Source organism: Denticeps clupeoides, chromosome 14, assembly GCF_900700375.1.
Source record: "Denticeps clupeoides chromosome 14, fDenClu1.1, whole genome shotgun sequence".
NCBI lineage: Eukaryota > Metazoa > Chordata > Actinopteri > Clupeiformes > Denticipitidae > Denticeps > Denticeps clupeoides.
The window spans coordinates 10,152,976-10,179,230 of record NC_041720.1 but is presented as its reverse complement, the minus strand read 5'-3'; the positions used below and the strand labels follow the sequence as shown (position 1 = coordinate 10,179,230).

The 26,255-nt window shown below is 43.0% G+C and overlaps 1 protein-coding gene across 3 annotated transcripts; it reads left to right on the top strand.

Annotated features, from left to right (window-relative positions):
- The first annotated feature begins 7 nt into the window (after positions 1-7).
- On the top strand, positions 8-25,872 carry arhgap18 (Rho GTPase activating protein 18). 3 transcript variants are annotated; one of them, XM_029002796.1, is made up of 15 exons: positions 8-619; positions 11,053-11,246; positions 13,924-14,159; positions 15,547-15,610; positions 16,898-17,046; positions 17,720-17,885; positions 18,255-18,346; positions 18,602-18,679; positions 19,125-19,284; positions 19,881-19,963; positions 21,354-21,557; positions 22,036-22,182; positions 22,620-22,744; positions 24,047-24,102; positions 24,410-25,872. In XM_029002796.1, the coding sequence occupies exons 1-15, from the start codon at positions 411-413 to the stop codon at positions 24,499-24,501; spliced, it is 2,055 nt and encodes a 684-aa protein (XP_028858629.1). In that variant the 5' UTR covers positions 8-410; the 3' UTR covers positions 24,502-25,872. The 3 variants fall into 3 exon arrangements, with proteins under 3 accessions (XP_028858629.1, XP_028858632.1, XP_028858630.1); XM_029002799.1 differs by lacking the exon at positions 8-619 and adding an exon at positions 3,072-3,336 and having other exon boundaries at positions 11,056-11,246; XM_029002797.1 differs by lacking the exon at positions 8-619 and adding an exon at positions 3,072-3,336.
- The last annotated feature ends 383 nt before the right edge of the window (positions 25,873-26,255 follow it).

Here is a 26,255-nt window from a genome sequence, read left to right as displayed (position 1 = left end):
TGAGTCTTGTTTGGTGCGAAACGTGAGGGACTCGTGTTGCGTGGCTCGTGTCTAATCCCAAACATCTGCTGCCTGTATAAATCCGGATTATGCGGTCCCTCAGACTCGGAGAAGTCTGTGCGGTGCCGCGCCTCATTGTTTCAGCTGTTGCCCACGTTGGGGAAAGAAAGATCACGCCAACGCCATTCAGAGAGATCACGACAGCCGTATTCGTCAGGATCGTGTCCGAGTCCTGACCTTCTGACATTTCCACGGATCTCCAGGCAGGCGGACCCTAAAAATAGCGTCAGCTCGACGACACTTTCACTTCCAAGTGAAAGGCCGACGAGAGAGATCAGTAGTAATTATTTGTTTAATTCTGTATTTTTTAAAGTGATCTGTGTAACGTGCTACGTGGACCTGTGGTCTCAATGGAGGAGAAGAGCATTAATCATTTAATAAGATTACGGCAAGACGAGCCGGGGAGGGCTGGCCCTGGCAGCACCAGGTTTCATGCCGTGTCACACGGGACGGCCACCCTGGACAAGGCCGTTCCTGCCGCAATGATGGGGAGGTCTGGTGCCTTTCCAACGGCAGACCTCAGGACGGCTGCCCGGCTGGTCTGCTCGGTCCACCTCAGGTACACAAGGCCATGCATGCAACCGTTGCCGCCCCTGCCGGTGGGTGATGTGACAATGACGGACTAGTGGTCCAAGTGGTGCTCTGTTTTGAAGGACTAGTTGGACATTTACTATGTAAGATGGGGGATTTTGAAAAATGTCTTAATAAATGCCAGTGCAATCAAATAAAACGAAAGCTTCCAAGGCGCTTTTTCCTTGGAAGCCATGCAGCGTTGCCTCCACCGCATGCAGCTTACATTTCACCCTGTTCGTGTGGCCCCAAGGTGTGCATTTCACGTTGCTAACAGGTTTGTGCAGATCTTCGTCTCCGCACTGCTGAAGGAGAAGTGTCCCTTCCTAAGTGGACCGAAATCACAATTGTGTTGTTAATAAGTGAAGTGATTGTCATTGTGAAACACCACAGCGCAGCACACTGTGACGAAACGTGTCCCCTGCATTTAACCATCACCCTTGGTGAGCAGTGGGCATCCATGACAGGCCGGGGAGCAGAGTGTGGGGACACTTTGCTCGGTGGCACCTTGGCAGTTCAGGATTCGAACCCGCAACCTTCTGATTACGGTGCCACTTCCTTAACCACTGGGCCACCACTAAATCTTGACGAACAATAATAAAAAAAAAATGGGCTAAACGGGTTATGGAGGGTTTGACGTGACTGCGCCAGCATTAATGAAAAGGGTTTTGATCTTTCATTTATTTGTTCGAGAAATCCCGCTATGTGTGTGGGTGGTTCATTATGGACACAAGGCACATTCGTCTGGTTAATATAGGTGGCAGATGAACGTTCCAATTCAGCTCCACTGACAAATCTCAGTTATTCAAGTGAAGTTTTTTTTATTATAATAACTCAATGAACCGAGTCCTCCCACGTTCTCTGGTGGTGAAAATTTCACGGGAACTCGTGACATCGGCGTGTTCGACAGCGAGGTTAAAGAGCAGCTTTTCGTGCTTCTTACGGGCGGTACGCAGTACGGAAACAACGCGTGGAAGAAACGCGCGCCACATATAATTCGTATAATTCAGAACACATTTTCTCCGCTGTGCTGCCGAACGACTTCGTGGCGTTAAGGTCGGCGTCTGAAAGCACAGTTGATTACAGGATGCGGATTTTTCGTGACGTTTTTTTTGGCGTAAAAAACCTTCCGTGGTTGACACGCGGTTCTCGTTTCCACTTTAATTGTCGGACGTCGCTCCTGTTTATTCTATTCGAAACAAAAGGCGTTTGCTTGGACGACTGCAGTGGCCGAGCGCGGCCGCTAGATGTCGCCGTGTGCGGCGCGAATTCAGCTCGAGGTTGCCAGATATTACTATTTGCGCCAATGGGTCTTTGAAGGGTGACGTAGGCCGAGGTGCATTTTGGGTTGTCCAGAAACTGTACGTATACTGTACGGACCGTATACAACACGACTGCTATATTTTACGTGCTACACATTCGGTTCCCAATGATAATTTCCCACAAACGAGGTGCGCCTCACAAACCTACTTTCCGCAAAACAGCTTAAATTGTTAAATATCTGCACATCTTGATAATGTTATACGCGAGCCCGTTTTATAAGATTGCCCAATAGTTTGCATTATTTAATATTTTTGCCAAAATCAAATCATTTTGGAAAGTATGACATTAAATAAAAAGTAATATCTAAGTACGAGATACGAGGCCACAATCCGGGGTCAGGGCTCATTTATGCATGTTCAGGGCAGATAAGAGGACATTTTAGCAGAGTTAAGGGGAACTGGATGGCTACATATGCTTGTTCTCTATGTGTTCCTGGTTCTCCAATTTCACCGCTTCAAGAGACTACAAAAGTCACGTCGCTGTAACGCTTGCTGAAACCACGACCCGGTTTCTGCCTCTGCTGTGGCCGTTGTTAATTTTTACAAGATCTGGCAACACGATTGGCCTGCTCATGGCCCCAGCCGATCAGATAACAGGCCTTAAGAGTGTTGGAGCAGAATAAAAAAATAAACCCACTAATTAATGAAAAAAAGAGACTTATTTGAGCAGTCGCTGTTCATTTCAGCGACATATGCTGACCCGGATAGCCTGTTTATCTGATAAATGTTTTTTCCCCCATCGTTCTCATTGTAATATGTTTCTGCATTACCTGCAGAGACAATTTCACAACAATACCTGACCCGAACAACTCCCATCCTCCTCCTGGCCAGCCCACCCCTGCTATTTTAAGTGCGGGAAGCGCAGTTGTGTGTTTGTGACCACCAGGCTACTCCAAAAACAATAGCAAAATCATTATCTAAACCCTTTATTTAAAAATCCAACAATCTACGCAAAAATATACACCAAGGTCTTATTTTCAGACAAAACACCACCGACAGATTATTGATAAGACAACAGAATGTCCATGAAGTGTGAGAAAGCCTGGGGGTATTTTAATTTTAATACCCACGATTGAATAACTTTGCGACTGCGCATGCGCACTGCAGGCATCAAGCGACCGGAGAGTATCGGGTGAGATTCGCACGTGTTTTAATCGATTGCGCCCCAGCCGATTGGAAGAACGGAGTCTCCGCCCGCATTTCGCGCGGGGAGGAGGAGCGGCCGGCCGGGCGGGGGGAAGAGGAGCGCGGCTCGGCTCAGTTCCTCAGCCCGCGGCGGCCAGTGCGACATGAGTCGCCAGCAGGACGCGACGGGGGTCGTGCTGACCGGATACTACAGCAGCGGCACAGACTGCGCGGGAGACGCGGACGCGTCCGGCGCGGGGTGAGTCGAGTCGGGTTCAAGTGTAAAGGTCCGCGGGTGCACCGCGCTGGGTATAGCAGACGTGCAGAACTTAAGAAGTAGTTACTTCTTATACAATGGCGAACATGAGTAATTAATGGCAACATGAAGGGTCGTGAAAACCTCTGGACTTGACTAGAGGCACCAGGCAACTAAGAAAAAAGTTGTGCTTCTCTCTATCTGTCCATCTATATATCTAAATATTTATGTCCTATCTATCTATCTATCTATCTATCTATCTATCTATCTATCTATCTATCTATCTATCTATCTATCTATCTATCTATCTATCTATCTATCTATGTCTATCTATCTATCTATCTATCTATCTATGTCTGTCTATCTATCTATCTATCTGTCTATCTATCTATCTATCTATCTATCTATCTATCTATCTATCTATCTATCTATCTATCTATCTATCTATCTATCTATCTATCTATCTATCTATCTATCTATCTATCTATCTATCTATCGATCTATCTATCTATCTATCTATCTATCTATCTATCTATCTATCTATCTATCTATCTATCTATCTATCTATCTATCTATCTATCTATCTATTTATCCATCTATGTCTGTCTATCTTTCACAAGTATATTGATCTCTCTATCCTTTTAGAAAGGTGACCTGATTTGAATGAGTCTTGAAAGCCATCGACTACCTTCTTCCATTCCTCTAGCTGTGGGGTTTATAATTCTAAATTAATCTTCTGCAACTGGCACGGTTCGGGGCCCGTCCTTCCGTTGTTTGTAACCCTACAACCATCGCATTATTACACCGTCTGTGTAAACCGCGTGTGTCTCTGCTGACCTGAGCATCTCCCATCCTCCTCCTGGCCAGCCTGTCCCTGCTGTTTTAGGTGCGGGCAGCGCGGTTGTGTGTTGGAACACCGGTCACGTGACCCACTGTTTACTCAGAGCATCATGCTGCTTCATGCAAAGTGTGCTTTTGAATTCGTGTCCACGGATCCGTGTGAGGCAGGTCAAGTTCATGTTCGTTTTGCTACTTTTCTGACATTTCTTATCTGCTAATGCTGGATTCTATTTGTCTGGATCATGACAGCGGGGCAGAACAGACCCATGCGGTTGAATGGCTTTCTCCGGAAGTTTGGCCGACTTAAACTGGATTCCGGGGACTAAACTCCCACAGATCTCTCCGGTGTGGCCCGGCAAAACAACAGCCGCTCCCTGAAACGGGAAGATGGCAGGCCTCCGCGTCCCAGCCTGCCAGCTGTGTGGCCTCTGCCCGCTGTAAGTGTCCCGTCTGGGCCCGTGGCGGTGTGGCGCGCCAGCTGGCAGTGGCTCGTATGTCCGTTCCTGTCGGAGCGTCCAGGTCTCGCCTGAAGTAAATTACACGAATGCAAGGCGTGTCTTTCTAAACGGACCGATATCTGCATTACGCACCCCTATATTTGCAGAGTATAACCACATTTTGGCATGTAGATGGTTTATCTGGCCGCATAACCACATTAAGCATGTTCATTTGAAGGAAAAAAAAAAATTGTGCCCAGCGATTGCAAATTGCATTTGTCTCGAGCCGCGCTGTGTACACTTGCCATGCCGCGGCGAGTGGGAGAAAGTAACGCGTTTTTATGTCGGGTGTGTTGTGTCGATTGTGGCTTTAATGGCTACAGGTCAGCGGCAGTGTGCCGACCGTGGCTTTTTTTTTTCCCTTCGGGATCCGGGAACAGTTTTTGCCGCGTGCCAAGAGCCATTATGAACACGAGCTCGTTGCCCTTGAGGTCACGGGACCTTGATGTGTAGAGACACACAAACATCATGCATTATTCACAGTCAAGTTCCGCCGTGCTCGTTTTTCTTTTTTTTTTTTTTTTTCATTCGCTCAGCTTCTTCTCGGAATTAGAGATGCCACTCGGTCACTATTTCCCACTGTAAAATGTTCATAAATCACGAAACAGGATGAAAAAACAAAAGGCAACCTCTTCCAGAACTAGACAGTTCATTCCCTTCATTGGTTCGGCAGAGTGTGTTTTCGTTAGCATTAGCATGCAAGTTTTTTTGTTCACTCTGTCACCACTTTTCACTGTGTGTCAGATAATAAAGTCCCAATAACTACAGTTGAACATGACGTGGACAGATACAGCACGTTAAGTAATTATATGCATTGTTATAACGTTATTATAACATAGTTTTGCTGTAAATGTTGCATTAAAACATTCATTAGCCAAATGCTAGTGTAAATGTAGCCTAATGCCGCAGCATTGGTTATTCAACTGTTTTCATGCTTCCTTTTCTATATCATGTACCATGATAAATGCATTTTTGTTACTTTTGATTAATTCTTATATTATGACTGGTACCAAGCTGTAACAATAAGAACATTAATGACCATTGTTCTAGGCCCAGATTCTATTAAGGGGTTACAAATGAAATTCAGGGACAGGAGCATAAAACATTTATTCAAACTAAAACGTGTTCCCTGTGTGATTTACATTGTGCCTGTGTCAGTTCTATTAGGGCCACAGTTCGTGAAGCCCTGTGTGTCCTCGGTGCTCTGTCCCCGCTGTCCTCTGTGTCCCGTAAATGAAGGCCGAAGTGGCGTGCAGATGGAGTCACGGTACAGAATCAACACTGGTTATCACTGCGCCTACTCGTGTGTGCTCTTTGATTATTTTTCCATTCGCACTGTAAATACCCGTTACCCCCCCCCCCCCCCCCCCCCCATACACACGTCCTCCTAATTACAGTTCAGGTACAGGAAACTCGAAGGGACTTTATGGGCACTATTGAACTGTTCTTTTGCCAGGATTCTTTGAGAATGACATGCCTTGTGCTCTGTGGAACCACATTGATGCAGAACAAAGCAGAACCATTAAGAAAGTTGAAGTGATTGTCACTTGTGACACGGTGCACACAGTGAAATTTGTCCTCTGCATTTAACCAATCACCCTGAACTGCACTCTATTTGTGTCTCATTATTTACACAGAAGTGTAATGCATTAATTTTCAGGAACTTTGCTCTCTCAAAGGTCAGGCCTATGGACTTAACATTCAACCTTGTCTTCAGTTGCAGGATTATGAACCATATACAGGCAGAAATGCCTCCAAAACTTGTCTGAGGATTAAAATCCGGCTGAGGTACTATGCGCTACATGTAAAAATGTAGAGTACGGGGCATACTTTGCCACACGTGACAGATTTTACAGCCGTTTACCATGGATTGGCCATATAATGTGTGGATAATAAAGTAATAAACACAACCCAACCCTGCAAACTCCAATAGTCAATCCCAATACCAAATTTGACCAAGCCAATACCGGGGCAGTGGTTGGCCTAGTGTGTAAGAAAACAGACCTGTAATTGAAAGGTTTCCAGTTTGAATCCTATTTGTGTGGTCAGTGGTTCTGTAAGTCACTTGGATCTGACTTGCGCATGGAAAGGAAGACACATTCATAATGGTGTTCAACAGCCATGGTTGCCATGGCGCTGAAGACAAGGTGCTGCATCATCTGCTCCCCCTTTAAGCAGGATACACAGGGCTACACATGACTGTAACATCTTTATTTGGGGACAGTCCAGTTGTTAGGGCAACGGATAGGCATTCGTTCCTTGTTTGGCGATTAAATCACTGCGAATTGCTGTTGGACGTTCCCTTCTTTCTCCGGTTTCTGTTACCTGGCCTTTCATGGTGTTAAATTAGCCGAGGGATAGAACACGTTTGCACATTCACACTGCTTCATGTTTGGTTGTGCTTGCTGGCCCTCTTATGCCTTTAAAGAGACATATTTGCACTTTCCGTGTTCCATGTTTTTCAGTTTCTTTGTTCTCTTCTGCCTGAGAAGTCCCACTGGGACTTCTATTGGGACCAGTTTACAGCTACTTGTATTATTGCATCACCACTTCAATGAGTCTAGTGTCATATTCTTATATATCAAAAGTTTTGTGCCTTTTCTAAGTTATTATAAGAACTGCTACTGATTTGATGATCATTTTATGGGGCATGAGGGGCATATGTTATCATGAAAAATGATATAATTTAAACTTACTTAACAGCAGTTGCCTAGGTTACATGTTACATGTATTTTTTAAACATATATGATAATTCATATTATTCAATTTTGTTCAAGGGATGTGGAGATGTTTTGGCAACTACATGATATTGTTTGTGTATATACTAATAAAATTTATATCAGTATGAATATTCATGTTGCTATCAATTTGAATGATGTCAGGATCATATCAGATCTGTTTCTGTTTGTTGCAATTTCACCTAGCACATGCTCAGCGTAATCTGATATAGTCTCTTTTGTCCCCATTTACATTTACAGCATTTATCAGTCGCCCTTATCTTAGTTACAGGGACAGTCCCCCGTTGGAGGAACTTAGGGTTAAGTGTCTTGCTCTGGGACACAATGGTAGTAAGTGGGATTTGAACCTGGGTCTCCTGGTTCATAGGCGAGTGTGTTACCCACTAGGCTACTACCACCCCCCTTTTTCTGTAGAAAAAGTTAATAATACTGTAATAAATATCATGAAAATGGGAAAAAACACGATGATATTAATTTTAGACCACATCACCCAGCCCTATAATGGAGTGTACTGATAAGCCCAACAAAATAACACGGACGGCCTGAAAGTGAACCTGATCTTTGCCGGGCTCTTGCTTCGTGAGAGCTCTCTCTCTCTCTCTCTCTCTCTGTGCGCCGTGAGTTTCAGATTTAGGCAGGTGTGTGGCTCACCTGCCGCCAGAAATGTCATCCGTCACCAATACCTTGCGTGTTTCCTGTGGCCGTGAGCGGAGGCCTGACTCGTTTTTCACTTTACTTTACTTTACTTTACTTTATTTGGCAGACGCTTTTATCCAAAGCGACTTACAATGGGAAGACACCAGCAATTCTCGTTCGATTTCTATAGAATATCAAGTATACAAACTAAGAGCCCTGATAAGGCTTAGACTTGTCATTGAAGAGCATGCTCGGAGAGTGTTGGGTGCTAGACTAAGAAAAATTATAATGTATTTATACATTTTGTATTTGTTTGTTCAATGTGTATGCATGTGTATGTGTTAAATTTGTCTGTAATATTTTTGGAATAAGAGGGTTTTCACCTTCTTCTTAAAAGTGGTGATAGTCTCGGCTAGTCGTGTGGAGGAGGGCAGGTTGTTCCACCAGCCAGGGACAACAACGGAGAACAGACATGATTGGAATCGGAGACCCCGTGAAGAAGGAATTTTTAGTCTCCTTTCGTTTGCCGATCTGAGAGAGCGTGTAGGAGTGTATCTAGGTAGTAGTGTGTTGATGTAGGAGGGCGCAGTTCCATTTACAGCCCTGTAGGCAAGCATCAAGGATTTGAACTCAATGCGAGCAGCTACCGGGAGCCAGTGGAGGGAGGTAAGGAGAGGTGTAACATGGGTGTATTTTGGCTGATTGAAGATGAGATGGGCTGCCATATTTTGGATCATCTGGAGTGGTTTTATGGTGACTGCAGAGGTTCCAGCCAGGAGAGAGTTACAGTAGTCGAGTTTGGAGATGACCATTGCCTGGACGAGGAGCTGCGTAGCCTGTTGTGAGAGAAAAGGCCGAATCTTGCGAATGTTGTAGAGAGTGAACCTGCAGGATCTGGAGATCGCAGCAACATGATGGTTCAAACTCAGTTTGTTATCTATCCAAACCCCAAGGCTTTTTGCAGATGCCGTGGGTGTTAACAATAGCGATCCAATTTGAATTGAAAGGTTTTGCTGAGGAGAATTGTTGCCCGGAAAGATCAGAATCTCGGTTTTGGATAGGTTGAGTTGGAGGTGTCGCTCAGACATCCATGCCGATATGTCTGAGAGGCAGGCCGAAATTTTTGTTGCTATAGTAGCATCTTCTGGTGGGAATGACAGATAGAGCTGGGTGTCATCAGCATAAGAGTGATAGGAGAAGCCATGTGATTGGATGATGTGACCAAGTGAGCGAGTGTATATTGAGAATAGAAGGGGGCCAAGGACAGAGCCTTGTGGAACCCCTGTGGTTACCCTAGAGAGGACAGATGTCTCACCTCCCCATGATACCTTGAAGGACCTGTCGTAGAGATAAGAGGTGAACCAATCTAGTACGGTTCCTGTGACTCCTAAATCAGAGAGTGTGGTGAGAAGAATTTCGTGGTTAACTGTATCGAAGGCAGCAGATAGATCAAGTAGGACAAGGACAGATGATCTGCGGGCAGCTCTTGCAGCACGAAGGTCGTCCATCATTGCCAGGAGGGAGGTTTCAGTAGAATGCCCTTTCCTGAAACCAGACTGAAAAGGGTCAAGAAGATCATGCTTGTGGAGAAATGAGGAAAGTTGAGCCAGGACTGCTCTTTCAAGAATTTTTGAAAGAAAAGGAAGGTTGGAGTAGCTATCCAGTAGAGATGGGTTTAATGTGGGTTTTTTGAGCAGGGGAGTAATGACAGCCTGTTTGAAAGCAGTGGGGAATGTTCCTGTTGTGAGTGAGGAGTTAAAGACATGTGTCAGAGCAGATAATATGGTGGGCTGTATGGACTGAAGGAGGTGTGAGGGGATTGGATCCAGGGAGCAGGTGGTGGGGTGACTAGACTGGAGAAATTTAGACATGTCTGATTCAAAGAGGGGAGTAAAGGAAGACAGATTCCTGGTTTCAGAGGTAACAGCAGGACGGGGTCTGGGGTTAGGTGGTGAGAATTGTTTGCTAATGTCACCATCTGTGTCCTCTGCTCAGGAGCTTCCTTTCCATGGGCTGCAGGAAAGGAGGGCTGAGATGCATTGAAATGGGACAAAAGAAATTATATTGTCTGCTGCTCTGTGGTCAGATTGGAATGGTGGCTGCTGATCACAAAAAGGGGCGCAAAAACAAGCATTACAGAATATTACATAATCATAATAGCCATTGTTAGTGGCTTATATTTAGCATTTACTGCTCAAAAGGCCAATATAAAATGCCAAAAGGCTGTAAAACAAATATAAAATATGATGATTATATATTTTTGAGAAACATAATCAAATTATGGTAGTAAAATAGTGCATGGTTTATTGGAACTGCTGCGGTATCCTGATGATGTTTTTAATTTTTTTCATGAGGGGGGGTGTAACAGGATGGCATTTTTTTGTAATGAGTTAATAAAGTTCAAAGGCCAGTGAACAGCAGGGGTCTGCGCGAATGACATGCCTCTTGTGCGAAATGGTGAATGGATCGCTGCCCACAAATCTGCAAATAATTAACTGTTTGTCTGCACAACACAATAGTTTCATTCACGCAGTTATAGCAGAACTCTATTTATATGGTAATAAATACAATCTAAAACCATCTACATATGTGTTCTTATTTATGATCACTGTTCTTATTACCTATTGTATTTTTTGTGTTTCAACGTTTCCGAGTCATGCTCGGTGCAGTATCCGGCTGTGCCTTTAAAAGCAAACATCCAGAAATTATATATTTTAAAAGAATGTTTGATGTTTGAACGGTTTCTTTCTTAACAGTACTGTTGAATGGTAGTGTAAATGGTCGCTGTTAAACTGGGTCCATGGACCGTGGTTAAATTAAATTGCTACCACTGAGCACTTTTTTGCTGTACGTGTTGCTCTCAGAGTTTTAATGTTCCTTTAAACTCATTAAAACCAAGATTTGGAATGTGGCACACGGGTGCTGTTAGATTCTTGTAGAGTGACTGATGATGATCATGTTGTGCAGGGGTGTTGAGGGTTGACTTGTCGTCCCTTTCTCTTCCACAGCAGGACGGGCCGCTACTGTGTCCAGAGCCGGCCGAAAAATGCTCAGGAAAAGCCGCCCTACCGTCGCTGCAACTCCCAGGATTCCCTGGATGAGCTGGCAATGGACGACTACTGGAAAGAGATTGAGATTATCCAGCACAGTAGGGAGGGCGAGGTTGAGACTCAGGAGGAGCTGCAGCTGAAGGTGCCAGATGGTACGAGTTACTTACTCACTTTGAATGAACCTGCTTCTCTCTCCGTGTTCTTTCTTCTCCCAAACTAAAGCTGCTTGCAGAACATGATGTATTGATTGTGATCCAAGGACTAAAATGTTTGAAAAAGCAAAAGCGGCTAAGATTTTAACATGCAGAAATTCATAGCGGATTCTTTTAATGAACTCTTTTGACCTTCAAAATTGTTTCTTGATCTAATCTAGTTCATCCTGGTAGTTTAGTTACGTTTATCATACTGCCATTTAATGATACTTAAGTTATGATTGCTTCCATTCTCATTGAGTTCTCATTGAGGTTGAGGGATGTGTTGAACCTTGGTGCAGGAAATGCACGAGACAGGAAAGTTACGTTGCTTGGCCTTGCAGAGATGAGATCTCAGGCCTTCTGGAGGAAACATGCAGGGCGAGTCCGAACCTGGAGGGACAGGATGCACCTACAAACAGGAACCACTGAGGGAGATTGTTCTTCATGAGCATCAATCCTTGTCTAGCAGAACATGTGTGCAAAATGTGTGCACGTCTGCCTTTTTTAGCATCGGGGTAGATGGCATACAGGAAGATGAGGAGGTCTGTTAAACACAACATTACTGTTACTAAATACAGTATGCAGCATGCAACTTATCTATTTTTAGGAAACTGTTGGTATTGAGAGTGCACTTTGTTTCACTTATTTCACTTATTAAATGGGCTTAAAGGTCCCATGACATAATTTATTTTTGCTTTTATATCGGTCTTAGTGGTTCCCTAATACTGTATCTGAAATCTCTTTCCAAAATTCAACCTTGGTGCAGCATTACAGCCACTTTTAGCCAGACCCACAATTAGATTTCCCCTGGATGCGCCATTTCTGTGTCTGTAGCTTTAAATGCTAATAAGGAGGAGAGAGGCGGGACGTTGGTGTGAGAGGCCTATAGAAGCTCGAAATGATGCCATCAACACCATTCACCAACCATGATGTTTGGCATAGACAGGAAGTCGCGTTGGCGTGTTTGCAGAAAAAATAAAATTAACCCACTGCTTAATCCAATGACCAAGCAACTGCAATCCTTTGCTTGTTTTAAGCCACGACGGTCAGGGGACCTATTTTTTTTTGTGGGAGAGGTGCAAAATTCTCTGGGCGGGCAAAGCATGAGAAAGGGGAGGTAACCTTTCCCTGTGTGACATCATAAGGGGCCAAATTCCAGATCCGACCATCTGAGCTGCTGCTCTTTAAACGGCGAATCAGAATTAACAAAGTACTCTTTACACCTATCACCATTTCTATTCACTGCAGGACCCTAGACAGGCTAGGGGAACTCGTATTAATACTAAATTTTCTTCTTATCACTTAAGGTAAAGCTGTCATACCCATGCAATATAATTCTTAGGTGCTAGTATTGCTTACCATTTTATATATACAAAAAAATTACCATAACACAATGAATTACAAAAGTGATTAAAGACACTGAGAATGTATTCACCTGACATTAAAGTGGAATTATTGTCATATTCTTACTAAATTTTGCTTTTCTGCAATACGTTTGAACTTGTTAGTCCAAATTAAGATGTCTGATTTGGTACAATTTCAGTTGACGCAACAGCCATTTGGTCCACAACTAGACTTGGCACCATGCACATGCTACTTGATTCCCTCTCCATGCTTTGTACCTGAAGCAGTAGCATCTGCCTTCAAGTGAAACTGCAAATTCTTATGATAACATGCATCTCATTTTCAAAATAAGTACATTGTACTTATTTTGTACAGGAATGTGAAGTTTACAGTACACCATTGTTTGGGTATCTAGAAGAGACCATTAGAGACTCCTTGTAATCATCAAAGGTCAAGGAGCCTCTGCATATCAGTCTGACAGACAAATTTACTTAATGTTCTAAATCATGGTAAAGACTGCTGTATGTATAAAGGAGAACAATGTGGAGAAATATGAGACACGTATTTTTTGCCAGTTGTGGGACGTGATAGGCCAACTAGGAAAAAGTGCAATACTAACTGAAGTTGCCTCCTATCACAGTGTAGTCAGACACACGTCAGTCAATAGATCATTATCTCATGCTTGTACAATTTCTTAAGTGAAGTGATTGTCATCATGAAACACTGCAGCACAGCACACGGTGCACACAGTGAAATTTGTCGTCTGCTTTTAACCACCAACCGCCAACAAGTGCAAGTGCAACACCTCTGGGAATTACTTCAAGACTGTTGGAAAACCATTTCAGGTGACGACCTCTTGAAGCTCATCGAGAGAATGCCAAGAGTGTGCAAAGCAGTAATCAGAGCAAAAAACTAGAATATAAAACACGTTTTCAGTTATTTCACCTTTTTTTGTTAAGTACATAACTCCACATGTGTTCATTCATAGTTTTGATGCCTTCAGTGAGAATCTACCAACGTAAATGGTCATGAAAATAAAGAAAACACATTGAATGAGAAGGTGTGTCCAAACCTTTGACCTGTACTGTATGTGTGTGTGTGTGTCTGCTCAAATGGTCAGAAACTGACAATGTAAATGACTCAATGAGGGTGGTATGAGGACCCGTCATCAGAGTCTGGAGATGCCGTGGAGAACGTTCTGCTGCCTGTAACGTCCTCCAGCATGACCGTTTTTTCGGGTGGCTCAGTAATGGTAGAGCTAACCCCCTAACCTTTTGTGTTATTTATGCAGAGGGGGAACAGGAAGAGGCGTGGCTGACTGAAGCGGGATTGGCCACCCTGTTCGATGAGTCGGCCTCAGACCCGGAGGACAGCATGGTGCTCCTGTCTACACTAACGCGCACACAGGCGGCCGCGGTGGAGAAGCGTGTGGAGACACTAAAGCAGACACTAAGGAAGCGAAACAGGCCACACCATGTACCTGACGTCAGGGACATCTTCAAGCAGCCCACTGTGGAGGGGGAGCAGGTGGGCGCACCTCAGACCAGCAGATCAACATGGTCCTCAGAGCTACACAAATCTATACGTTCTTGTCTCTGTATACGTCTGGGTCGTTTACCTGTGCATGGATTTTGAATGGAGAATTTCTTAATTATAAGACCAGGGTTAATCCATGAACGGGAAAATGAGCCTCTGTTGGCATCTGGCATTTGTTCTTGAAGATGGATGAATATGGAATACAATCCTTTGTATAAATATAAAATTTCCAGAGCAGAAGCACTAAGAGATGATCTAGTTTGTGGAGGTTTTTCTGTTAGCCAGGGAACACAAGCCAGAAACTGTCCTTTCCTGCTAGTTTCAAGTGATCTTTAAGTCATCTGATCTCCACATAGCTTCTAATCATAAATCAAGGTTTTATAACAAGGAATACCTATAAAATGTAATGTGGGAAGTACCACCATGCCACAGTGAGGTCAACGGTAGAGAAACGTTTTGCACCTCGATAGATGATGACAGGAAGCAACACAATGATGGAAAGATCGTCTGGGATTTCTCACAAAAAACTTTGCTGCAAGCTACATGTAATTCTTCTAATCCTTTCATGTGTGAAAATATCCAATGGTCTGAACGATGTCAAAACTATTTGGCATTGTAAAGTCCTGAATGTTCTGCTGCAAAACCAGCGGTTACCTGATGAAAAATGAAGTTAAATTAAATTATTAAATTATTATTTAGTCATAACCACAGTTTGAGGCACAAAGTAATGAGGAAGGTCTTAAGGAACATCTAAAGATAAAGCAATGTCCCAGTCAAAGCCTGAGTCGAGTTGACTTGGTGACGTTGCCAGTTCATGGTGCATATTGGCAAATCGTGCATCTGTACTGAGTCAATGTATGCATGCATTGATTTCTCAGAACAGCAGTAGGCCGATGCTACTTGTCTACTAAGACTCGCAAAGATTATTTCAAATGTGTTAAAATATACAGTGAAAGGATATTTCAAATAAATGATTTAGCCAGTTGTGATTATAAACAAGTTTTTGCACTGCATACAGTTTGATTCTACCTGCTGATGTTGTCATTGATTAGCAGGCTCGAGAATGATTGAATGGATAACAGTGCATGTGCTTGGTGAACCATGGCTGTGGGAACCCGACAGAAAAAACAACTGAACTATTGCAACACTGCTCAAAACTGAACATGTAACATGTCATAAAATCATACCATATAAGTGCTGTATATGTGAGACAACTTGCTGTTGGACAACCTACTTATTATATTATAATATGCAATAAAATTGCATATTATAATTATAATTATAATTTTTTGAAACATATACATACTATTTCAAATTAAATAAGCCACATATTAGAAACCCTACTGACTGAGTGTATGCGTGCATGTGTGTTTTACAGCTGAGCCACGTCTCCAAGCCATCGAGCAGAAGTGAAAATAGAAAAGGGGATGCTGTGCCGGACGGTATGTGTCACAAGTCCTTCCTCGGCCTGGACATGTTGCTGTTCTCCACTGTTCTTTATTTTTCTCCCTTTCCTGTTAAATCTACTATTGGATCAGAACGTAGCCCTGGCTCAAAAAGATCTTATCAGCATTAAATACATTTTTGGAAGAGAAAAATAACCCATGTGTAACCAGTAAAACATTGACAAGTTCAGTTGTGAGCTCAGGAGCCAGAAATAATGCTGTGGCGATCTCCACTGACCTTTACATGAGCGCTCAGAAGAATCTGGGCTTCTTTGTCTGTTTTCTATTCAGCAGCTCTGCTCAGCCCATTAACTAAGAAACTCTCCATGGGCAGATGGGGCTTTTTGCTGCCACTGGAGTTCCCATTGTGTCCTTAAATGCTGATCATTATTATTATGAAACGCTACATGGTACACTGAACAGAACGTTACTTCTTTGTCACAAAAGTTATGTGAACAGAAATAATGTGAACTGACTAATATTTGAAGTCAGTGAGGGGTTTTTTATTTGAATGGTGCTAAGTACAACTTGTAAGTCTTGTTTGTAGCATATTTGCTAATATTACTTCAAGATACAAAATGTACATAAAACTGCTAGCTAAGTAGCTACAGCTATAATACATCACGTCAATACAATCACAATCAGGGATGAGAAGAGAGGATCCTGTGATGCGATGCTATAATGGTCTGTTGTAAATTGGGGAGGCAAAAGTGACAGTTTCAAAATGTTAAATGGAGAATCACTGCATATAAATGGCTTGGCTGTGTCAGTTTTTAACATTTATACCAATTTGTTTGCATATACATTTACATTTAAGGCATATCAAGTGCGACTTGCAACATGCTTCTATGTTACCATCAATGAAGTGATCAAGTGATCAAAGAATACAAGTAAAGTGATCAAAGAATTTTATTCACTCTGTTGTAGTTAAGACATCTCCACTTGTAATATAATAGAGAAATAATGGAGATGTTTGGCAAACCGCTAATCACAGTACTCATGAAATTGTTGCCTAATTAGCTTTAGCTACCAGATTCTGTGCTTTAATAGCCTTAGTTCCATTAATGTGTTTATAGTATTAATATTGGTGTTCTTTCATTGCCTGAACTGTTAATAATAAATGTCAGTAGTCATGTTTGATTTTAGATATGTTTTCTGAGCTACGATATTAAGTGTGAAGAAGCTGCCAGGACTCATTCACCTTTGCCATATTGCTTTAAACGTATATTTTAACACACCCTGTAACATGTGTGCTTGTGCGTGTCTTTGTGTTTGTGGCAATAGAAAATGGTGCCGCTCCCGTTGACCAGGGTCAGGCGCCGGAGTCGGAGACGGTCCTGAACCTGGAGGTGTCGTTCTCCGAGCAGGCGCTGAACAGCAGGCAACTGCTGAAGGGGAGTGCGGCTCCAAGCGAGGCGGACGACAAGCTGCCGGTGAGAGGCATTAAACATTAACACGCCACCCGGCCGCCTCTCACATCGACCAAAGTTTACCTGACAGAGAGAGAGAGAGAGAGAGCGAGAGAGAGAGCGAGAGAGAGAGAGAGAGAGAGAGAGAGCGGGGAAAAAAACAAGAAGCTGAACCACAGCAAGCTTCCATTGGCTTGCAGGGGGGTGGATGGAAGTCAAATGTTAAAGGAACGCTGATGTTGATAAGGGCAAAGACGGATTAGCTCTTTGCCCCTTGAGGTTATTATATTGCAACTGGAGATGTCTTGTTCATTATAGGCATTAGAAAAAGGCTAATTTTTACACACATTACGTCTTATTTGTTCAGAAAATATAAGACAAACTTATAATAATGACAATATAAAAAAGCTCAACCATTTAAATTAGCTTCAGTATCCAAAAGCCTGTAAAATGTCCTTCAAAATATTTGTAATTTTCAAATATTTAAAAAATTTACAACATTTTCAGCATTTGAGAAGATAGAAATACAAAAATATGCTATATATATATCCAGAACAGTATTCTTATTATGTAACGTTTTTATGTAAAGAAACTGTGTTTGTAAACTTTTTTTTCTCCATTGGCTATCATTATTTAGCGCCACCTGGTGACGCTACTGCATAATTTCATTGTGCACTTTAATTTGCCCACTCACCAGAGTTTCAGGTTTTCCCAGGACCGAACAGGCATGACCAAGGTTGGCGATCTGGCACCAGAGGACATGAAGAAGGTCCGGCGACTGGCCCTTATTGAGATGACCGCTCTGTTTGACACGGTTGGGATCGAGCTCAAGACCCACAAAGCACTCAAGCTCAAAGTGAAAGGTGAGGACAGGGTAATATCAAGGACACACAAAGTGGGTCAGGAGAGATTTTACATACATTACATGTCCACCTTTCAATAAACAAAGGATATGTATTAATATGAGCTTATAAATCACTTATTCTATTAACAGCATATAAATAGTATTAAAAAAGCATAATATTTCTGACTTTGTGGGGATTTATTTGCAAACGTGCTACCTGATCTTGTTTTTGCAATTACAGTCTTGCCTTTTGTACAATGCATAAGGTTACATCAGCTTATACCATAGAAATTGTACCTGGATGTTTCCTTGTTTTGATACCTTGTTTTCCTAGATTAGTGACATTAATTTTTGAAGAGACCTCTCTTGTTATTACTGCTGCCTGCAGAGTCTGGACTGTTTGGAGTACCACTAGTCACCCTGCTGGAGCAGGACCAGCGGAGGCTCCCAGGAACCAAAGTGCCACTTTTGCTGCAAAGGGTGAGGAAACAAGATTACTGCATATGCCTTTTATGAAGAAAGTTTTTATGAAAAAAGTTTTTGTCTTTCTCTAAATTGCGAAGACAATGTTTTTGGGTATCAGCAGTCTGTTGGTCGCTTTATTAAAACCAATATGTCAGTAGATTTGGGAGATTCAGGCTTATAAAGATTTAGATTAGTTTGCGGGGAAGAGAGCCTAATAAAGCACACACACGCACAGAAAAACACATTTTAATGAGCTCCTTGTGCCTGCAGCTGATCTGTCATATAGAGGATGAGGGCCTGGATACTGAGGGACTGCTACGGATCCCCGGAGTGGCCACTAGAGTCAAGGTTGGTTTCTCACAAAAGCAATGGAGTATGAGCAGCGAGTGTGCTGTTCACATGTATTTGGGATAGGTTTTGGAATTGGCCCTGCAGTATTCGAGGAGGGGATAAATGGTGCTATGTGCTAAGCATGTTTGCTCAAAGATGTCCTCAGGAGTTGCATAAATAAATAGATAAACACAATCTTTACTGATGATTTCACATGCGATGTATTGACAGGTGCGGGTTTAAATAATCCAGAATGAAGTGGCATATGTGAGACCTGTCAATCATTGGGCTCCTCCCATTTTAAACTAACATTAAACATCATGCTCTGGGTGACAAAAATTATTGCACAACAAATGCAAAGGGCAGTTAGTTTCTCTTCTATTAATGTAAATCCTGAGGATGCCAAACCATACACCAGCGAACCACACAGTCTGTGTGATGATATTTGTGTGTTTTGTCACAGGTTGTGTGTCAGGAGCTGGAGACCAAATTTTATGAGGGTCTGTTTCCGTGGGAGAGTCTGAAGCAGCACGATGCAGCGAGTGTCATGAAGCTCTTCATACGGGAGCTGCCTCACCCCCTGCTCACTGTGGAGTACCTCAGTGCCTTCATCTCTGTGCTAAGTAAGTCTTTCATTCTCATTTTCCTTCCAAATATCTCTTACTTTTTAGCCTTTGTCAATGTTACCAGACTAAAATGTACTGCAGCAAGCCATGAGGTGGCGACTGCAATACTTTTTGTTTCTTGTGTCAAGGCTGCAAGGTTTGGGGAAGGAAAAAAAAGTCATATTGCGATTACTGTGATCAATATTGCGATATGCGATTGTAATATGATAAATGGCACTTGCTTACCTATCAGTAAAAACTCTATTTCCATTCCCACCTGGGCTGGACATCACACATATGCCTTGTAAAAAGTGCAGGGTGCTTCAAGAGAGCAGCGCTGTTGAACGGGGTGGGTGTGGCTTTGAACAGCGTAAGAACTGGATAAAAAGTAATAAGCCCCCTGTAATAATTCTAACGTGTAATGTCTTTATTCAAGTAGTAGTGGAGAGATGGCACACTGCCCAGTCAGTAACTGTGCAATGTGAAAGTGTAGCTGTATCTAATAAAGTGGTCAAAGAGTGAACGTACATACAGGGCAGGTGCTGATAATAAAATAGCCAAAATTCGTACACATATTCACACCATGTGTTGTCCTCTCTCTGTGCTGCCATCAGAGCTGCCCACGAAGAAACAGCAGCTACAGGCTCTTAACCTGCTGGTGCTGCTGCTGCCAGAGTCCAGCAGGGATACACTAAAGGTACAGCCTCACACACACAGCATTCTGCTGTGAACTACACGTGTAGTTTATTAGATTGTCTTTGATAAAACTGGCATTTAATGGGTATTTGTACGGTAGTGAATGCAGACTCAGACTCGCTGCATGAATTCAATGGCACGGGTGGGTGGTAATATTCCTTTTCCATTCAGGCAAGCGTCTCTGGATGAGTAAGTGAATGCTAATTTATCCCACAATTATATGACTCACGTCTTACAGTCGCTCAACTGATTCAATCAATGAGGAAATTCATCTTTAGAAGGAGTTTAATACTTACTGTGGGTAATGACTGAATTTTTTTATTTTGGCTAAATTTGTGTGTCCCAATTAATTTATCTATGTTCCAAGAAGTGTACAGGAGTCTTGAACATCATTTGTTTGGGTTTGTTTGGCGACCAAACACCAGTTCAATGGACTGCCTGTAGTTTGTCACACTGGGGGATGCAGTTGCAAGTGAACTGCTGGGTTTTATTGATCAGTTGATGGAAGATAAAGGGGAGATGGCCCCAAAGAGGCAAAAATGCAGAAAAGGGTAAATTTAAGAACATCTATCTTTACAATTGCAGGTCTGATTTCTGTGGTCTGCCATAGACATAGCTGCATATGTGTAATTCCTGGCCTAAGAAAACACTGGATAACAGAATGAGACAAATCAAGGAACAAAGAAACTGAACTGAAGGGGAAATGAGACAACTCGTAGTCCCACATTAGTAGTGACATCATGTGGCCACTGGCTGCAATGTCACATAGCCAACCATAATCTTGTATGAGTGGTCTTTGAGTTATGGATGGTTTGGCAATTTTAAAGGAAATTGTTAATAGTGAAAAACTGTTACAAATTCTAGATGCCCTGGTATATAAAGATTTTACATGTTTTCCTGCAGTTTATATAACATAAATGGGTGGGTAGTAGCAGGGTGGTAGTAGCCTAGTGGGTAACACACGGCTTTGAACCAGAAGACCCAGGTTCAAACCCCACTTACTACCATTGTGTCCCTGAGCAAGACCTTTAACCCTAAGTTGCTCCACTACTGACTGTAAGTCGCTCTGGATAAGGGTGTCTGATAAATGCTGTAAATGTAAATGTCTCATAATGAAAATGAAAGTAAAAGTGATTGTCATTGTAATACACAGCACATGGTGACACAACAAAATGTGTCCTCTGCTTTTAACCATCACCCTTGGTGAGCAGTGGGCAGCCATGACAGTGAACAGTGTGTGGGGACGGTGTTTTTCTCAGTGGCACCTTGGCGGATGGGGATTGGAACAGGCAACCTTCTGATAATGGGGCCACTTCCTTAACCGCTAGGCCACCACTGCCCACCATTACTTAATCAAATTGCTTAATTTTTCCCTCCATTGGCTTTTTCAGTCCCTGGTAGAATTCTTCCAGAGGGTCATTGACCATAAGGAGCAGAACAAGATGACCTTGAACAACGTTGCCGTGGTGATGGCCCCCAACTTCATGTTCAAGGGGTTCCGCAGCAAGATCACTGAACAAGAAGAGTTTGCCATGGCCACCGGGACCGCAAACATCCTCCGCCTGCTCATCAGATATCGAAACCTGCTTTGGACTGTAAGACAAAAGTAATTTTCAATCAATAATATGACAATATTCTGTCATATTTGTCCTTTCCATGTTTTCCAAGGGTTTTACATGACAGGAAGCCATTTGATTAAGAATTACCCCCATTCCTTGCCATTCTTCACATTTTGTTCCCTCAAAACTGAGAATTAGCAGTTTTTGACTACTTTTTATACATTTATTTATTTTATTGTGAAGCAAAGGAAAACCAACCAACTCTTACTTCTCAACTGCTTTGTCCCCAAGCTCCTTGGTGTTCATTGTGTGCTGAATCTTCCTTAGTAGTGTTCCAGACTCTGGGACCTTTCAGAAAAGGTGTGGTTATACTGACAGATCATGTGACACTTAGATTTCATACAGGTGGACCTCATGTCACTAATTTTGTGACTTTTGAAGGTGAATGATTGCACCAGAATTTTTAGGGGCTTCCTAGCAAATGGGGTGAATACATGCCAATGTGACCTTTCAGATACCCAAGTTCATCATGAACCAGGTGCGCAAGCAGAACGCAGAGAACCAGAGGAAGCTGAACCGAGAACGGGCCATGAGGAAGCTGCTGAAGAAGATGGCCTATGACCGCGAGAAATCCGACAAGCCGGAGAAATATGTGGCAGAGGTGAGGCAGGCGTGCGGCAGTGTGCAATTTCCACAGCGGGAGCCACAGCCCACCCAGCCGAATGAATCAACGGTCTAAGTATGTGAATGAGTCAACTTCACTTCTCCTGCAGCTGTGAGAAAGGCTGGGAGGGAAAATGGCTCCCCTGTGACGCCTAGTGGATGTATCATGCATTACAAGTGTTGCTGTTTCGGGTTGCATAGCATGAGACTCCGCCTCCAATAAATCATAACACAATATCACAATTTGTGTATAGCACTGTATAGAGGTTTATATTAGATGTTGAAAGTACTGGTTCAGAAATAATATTTTTGTTCCAGTCACCTTCACTTTATTTCATAAAAGTATAGTTTGTTCTGAAGTATCCGTAGTTATATGGTGTAGATCATTAACTGTTTTTTTTTTTGTTTTTTTTCTTTCTTGTATTGCGTGTTCAGTCAGACATTGCTCAGGGCTTCATTAGGGTCCAGGCTCCACAGTTCCTGAAGGTCTCCATGGCCGTACAGCTGACCGATGACCTGCAGGCCTCTGATGTCCTCACACGCTTCCTCAGCCAGGACACGTCAGGCACTTTCTTTATTCTACGTCAGCAGAAACAAATATATGATTGTGCACAGTTATCTTTAGATTTGCCTGTTATACCTATTTATTTGTAAGTCTCACCAGTGAAGTGAAGTGATTTAACCCATCACCCTGAGTGAGCAGTGAGCAGCCATGACAGGCGCCCGGGAAGCAGTGTGTGGGGACGGTGCTTTGCTCAGTGGCACCTCAGTGGAACCTTGGCGGATCAGGATTCGGCAACCTTCTGATTACGGGGCCGCTTCCTTAACTGCTAGGCCTCCACTGCCACCATAATACCACCACCAGTGTGAATAGTGTTCTGCACTGTTAAATAGGTTTAGCACTGATCACTCTACCATACCATGCATTGTAGTAACGTATGAAAAAGTTGAATAGAGGCTGTATGTATATGCAAACAGAATTTGCACGAGATGTTCCTCATCAGGAATTCTAATTAACTGCCTTCAAGCACCAATTATCCTATTTGGTAATAAGATGAATGACAGTAATGCAATAAGAGTGATACTTAGCCAGACAGGTTACGCAGCCAGACAGGTTACTGCAGTTACTGCAGTTAGGTTACTGCAGTTATCTTCAGTTCTGTCAACCAGCTGTCACCAGGAGAGGGCCCATTCTGACATGACGGCACAGATTACAGCGTTTAATCATTACTGCAGACTGCAGGCTGTAGGTGCAGCACCCTGTAGTCACACTGGACTTTGCATGGGCACCTGTCCTTGGCCACGTGTACTTTGTGCTTTGAGGCAAAGCAGCAGAATTCACTGACATTCATGCTGAAGAACACGAGGGAAGAAAATCAGAATCCACATTTATCATTGTAAATATAACATAGGTGTAAATTGGTTATAATTACACACCACTGTTGTTCCCACCTTGTGTTCTGATTGGCTGAGAGGCATTCCCTCATAGTGCAGATGTTGAACAATGTCCGCAGAATGACCACAAGATTATGTATCATGCTGCTTTATTTATCATGGTTTACTGTTAAATCATAAATGGAAGTTTTCTGAATACTTATGTAATTGTTGTATTATATACAGAATTTTACAGCATTATTCTACTGATAATTGAATTATTCATATGCACAAGTGTTGATCAGCGAGTACATTTTGATACTGGTTTACTAGAACCTGGGCTACCTGGGCATGCAATTTAATCAGATATATGCTCAGATGCTTAATCACTTGTTAGGGGCCATTTTTGGGGTGCAAAGACTAGATGTTTTAGTGCAGGGTAATTTTGTTTTTATGCTCTTTTAACTTTTTTATGCTCCTGCTTCCAGCTCGCTGACTGTGAGGAGGGAGGATGTGTGTTTGTACGAAATCGGAGGGAACATCAGTAAGTGCACAGCCAAGCCGACCCTCACAATTTCAGGGGCTTTCCTTCATACATTCAAATGGGAATATTTCATGAAACGTGTGCTGCTGTCTCTGCTGGGGTAAACTACAATAGCAGTTAAAAACTTTTTGTACCTTATAAAATGGCCAGGGGGATGCAGGTAACAAGGTTAGCATTTAGTAATAAAGTGACCAATGCATGTCTAAATACCACTGATAAGGAGTAATCTGATTATCCATGGTGGAATTTGTGCTGAATGCGAGATCCAAGGGGATTTTTGTGACTGTTGTGTCGATGTTGTCTAAAGAGGAACGCTGTCTGGACGAGGAGACGTACATGAAGGCCCTCCTGGAGCTCAACCCCAGTGCGGAGTGGGTGATCAAGTCCATCCAGCGCTAAGCTGCCAGCACACATCTGGATTCCAAGGAACGTGATGTCTGGAAGCGGTTCAGAAGAATCCAAATTTTGTTCAGAGAAAGCCTTAAAACTGCTAATGTAATTGCTCAAATCACACTTTTGTACAGTCCTACGGTGACCTCTGACCTCGCACTGTGATTAGCTGAGAGGTATTCTGGGACATCTATGAAGTCTTATTTAAATGAAATTTCTCCTTATTTGCCTCGTTTTCTTGGTCATAGCGGGAAGAGACATCTGCTACTTGCCAGACTGCTGAGCGAAAGACTGGATGGTAAATGGAACTTCTTTTCACTGCGGCAGCTGATTCTCCTTTGTTTAATGGCGTAGTGGCCCGTGCTAAATGTGGATCTGTGGGATCATCGCAGGTCTCACTGTACTGGCTGACATCACACTCCAGGTTGTGTAATATTGCATCGCTAGCAGGATGACTGTGATTCTGCATCCGACACCCAGGAATTGCTGCCTTTTTACTGTACACCCCGGGATCACCAAAAGCGTGACCCACGTGCACTCCTGCAGTGGCTCAGCTGCGCCCGCTGCCCACAAATGTTGACCAATCAGGCAGAGCCCACATTTCAGAGGAGCTGCAGAACAACTGGACTCTAGAAGTATCACCTCTTTGGTATTTGGTTTATGATTCAAATAATATTCATGTACTTTGTTTATTAAGTTTCAAGCACTTTTGTGCTCACCATACTAGTAACAGTGAGCTCGATTAACCACTACCTGATGCTGATTGAACGCAAACAGGTTCCTTTTGTGAATACAAAATGTTCCCGATAACCTCACTAATTCATAATTTATTAGCCTAGCATTAATGTTAATGAATATTAATGTTTCGCGTTGACTTTAGCACTTGATCACTGAGCATTCTGGATTTGCATCAAGGAATAAACATACACTTGTCTGTATTTTCACTGCTCGTCAGACACCGTACTGCCAAATCGCGTAGCATCGAGTAGTTTCCGGTGAACTTGACTGTTGCTCTTGGTGCTGCGGTGAAACGCTGATGTGGGTATTACTGGATCATCCCTGCACAGCGGCTGCCGCAGGCCTCCAGGTTAATTCACGTTCGTCCCTGCGGAGTCATCATCAGCCACCCACGGGCACATTCAACGGAGGGAACCTTTAATTCATTTGATTCTTTGCATTGTAAATGGTCTGTTGATAACAGATTGTTTTGTGCACAGACAGGTCTGTACCAGCAGCGATACTCGTAATGTCATAGGTGATGTGATACACGACTGACCACTAAACTCAAGTGTAACATGTAATTCGGAATTCTTTATTTATGCTTAATTTTTTCATATCTGGTTCACAGCAGAAACATGAAATAAATAAATTGTAAATGTTTTAGTGAGTTTTTTTTGTCTACATGACATTTTTTTGTCGTTGCGTCTGTACGCTGGCCTGCAGGGCCTGCCTGTAGTATTCAACTGGGAGAAGGACGCATTTGGGAGGTGAGAGGCGTCCACACCTCATCAGTTCACAGAGGTCAGTCTTCAGCTGATGGACATCTACACTCACACACACACAGGGGAGAGAGAGATTTTCTTTTGCATTTCCCTGGCTCTAGTCCTGACGGTCTGTGGTCTAGATCTGTTAAGGCTCTGTCTGAATCGTCCTTTTTGTATGGACTCTGGAAACACTTAAATCTCCTTGAGAATAGAACATGGCCTCAGCCATCCTTTATTCACTGAAACAGAAGAGCATAGCGCCACCTGGTGCCCATAAGC

What these genes read in the sequence shown, in the direction of transcription:
- arhgap18 (XM_029002796.1), top strand. Translation starts at nt 411, where the DNA reads ATGGAGGAGAAGAGCATTAATCATTTAATAAGATTACGGCAAGACGAG. An exon ending in AGGGGATGCTGTGCCGGACG is followed by an intron (nt 15,611 to 16,897) that starts GTATGTGTCACA and finishes TTGTGGCAATAG; the next exon opens with AAAATGGTGCCGCTCCCGTT. An exon ending in ATCGAAACCTGCTTTGGACT is followed by an intron (nt 21,558 to 22,035) that starts GTAAGACAAAAG and finishes GTGACCTTTCAG; the next exon opens with ATACCCAAGTTCATCATGAA.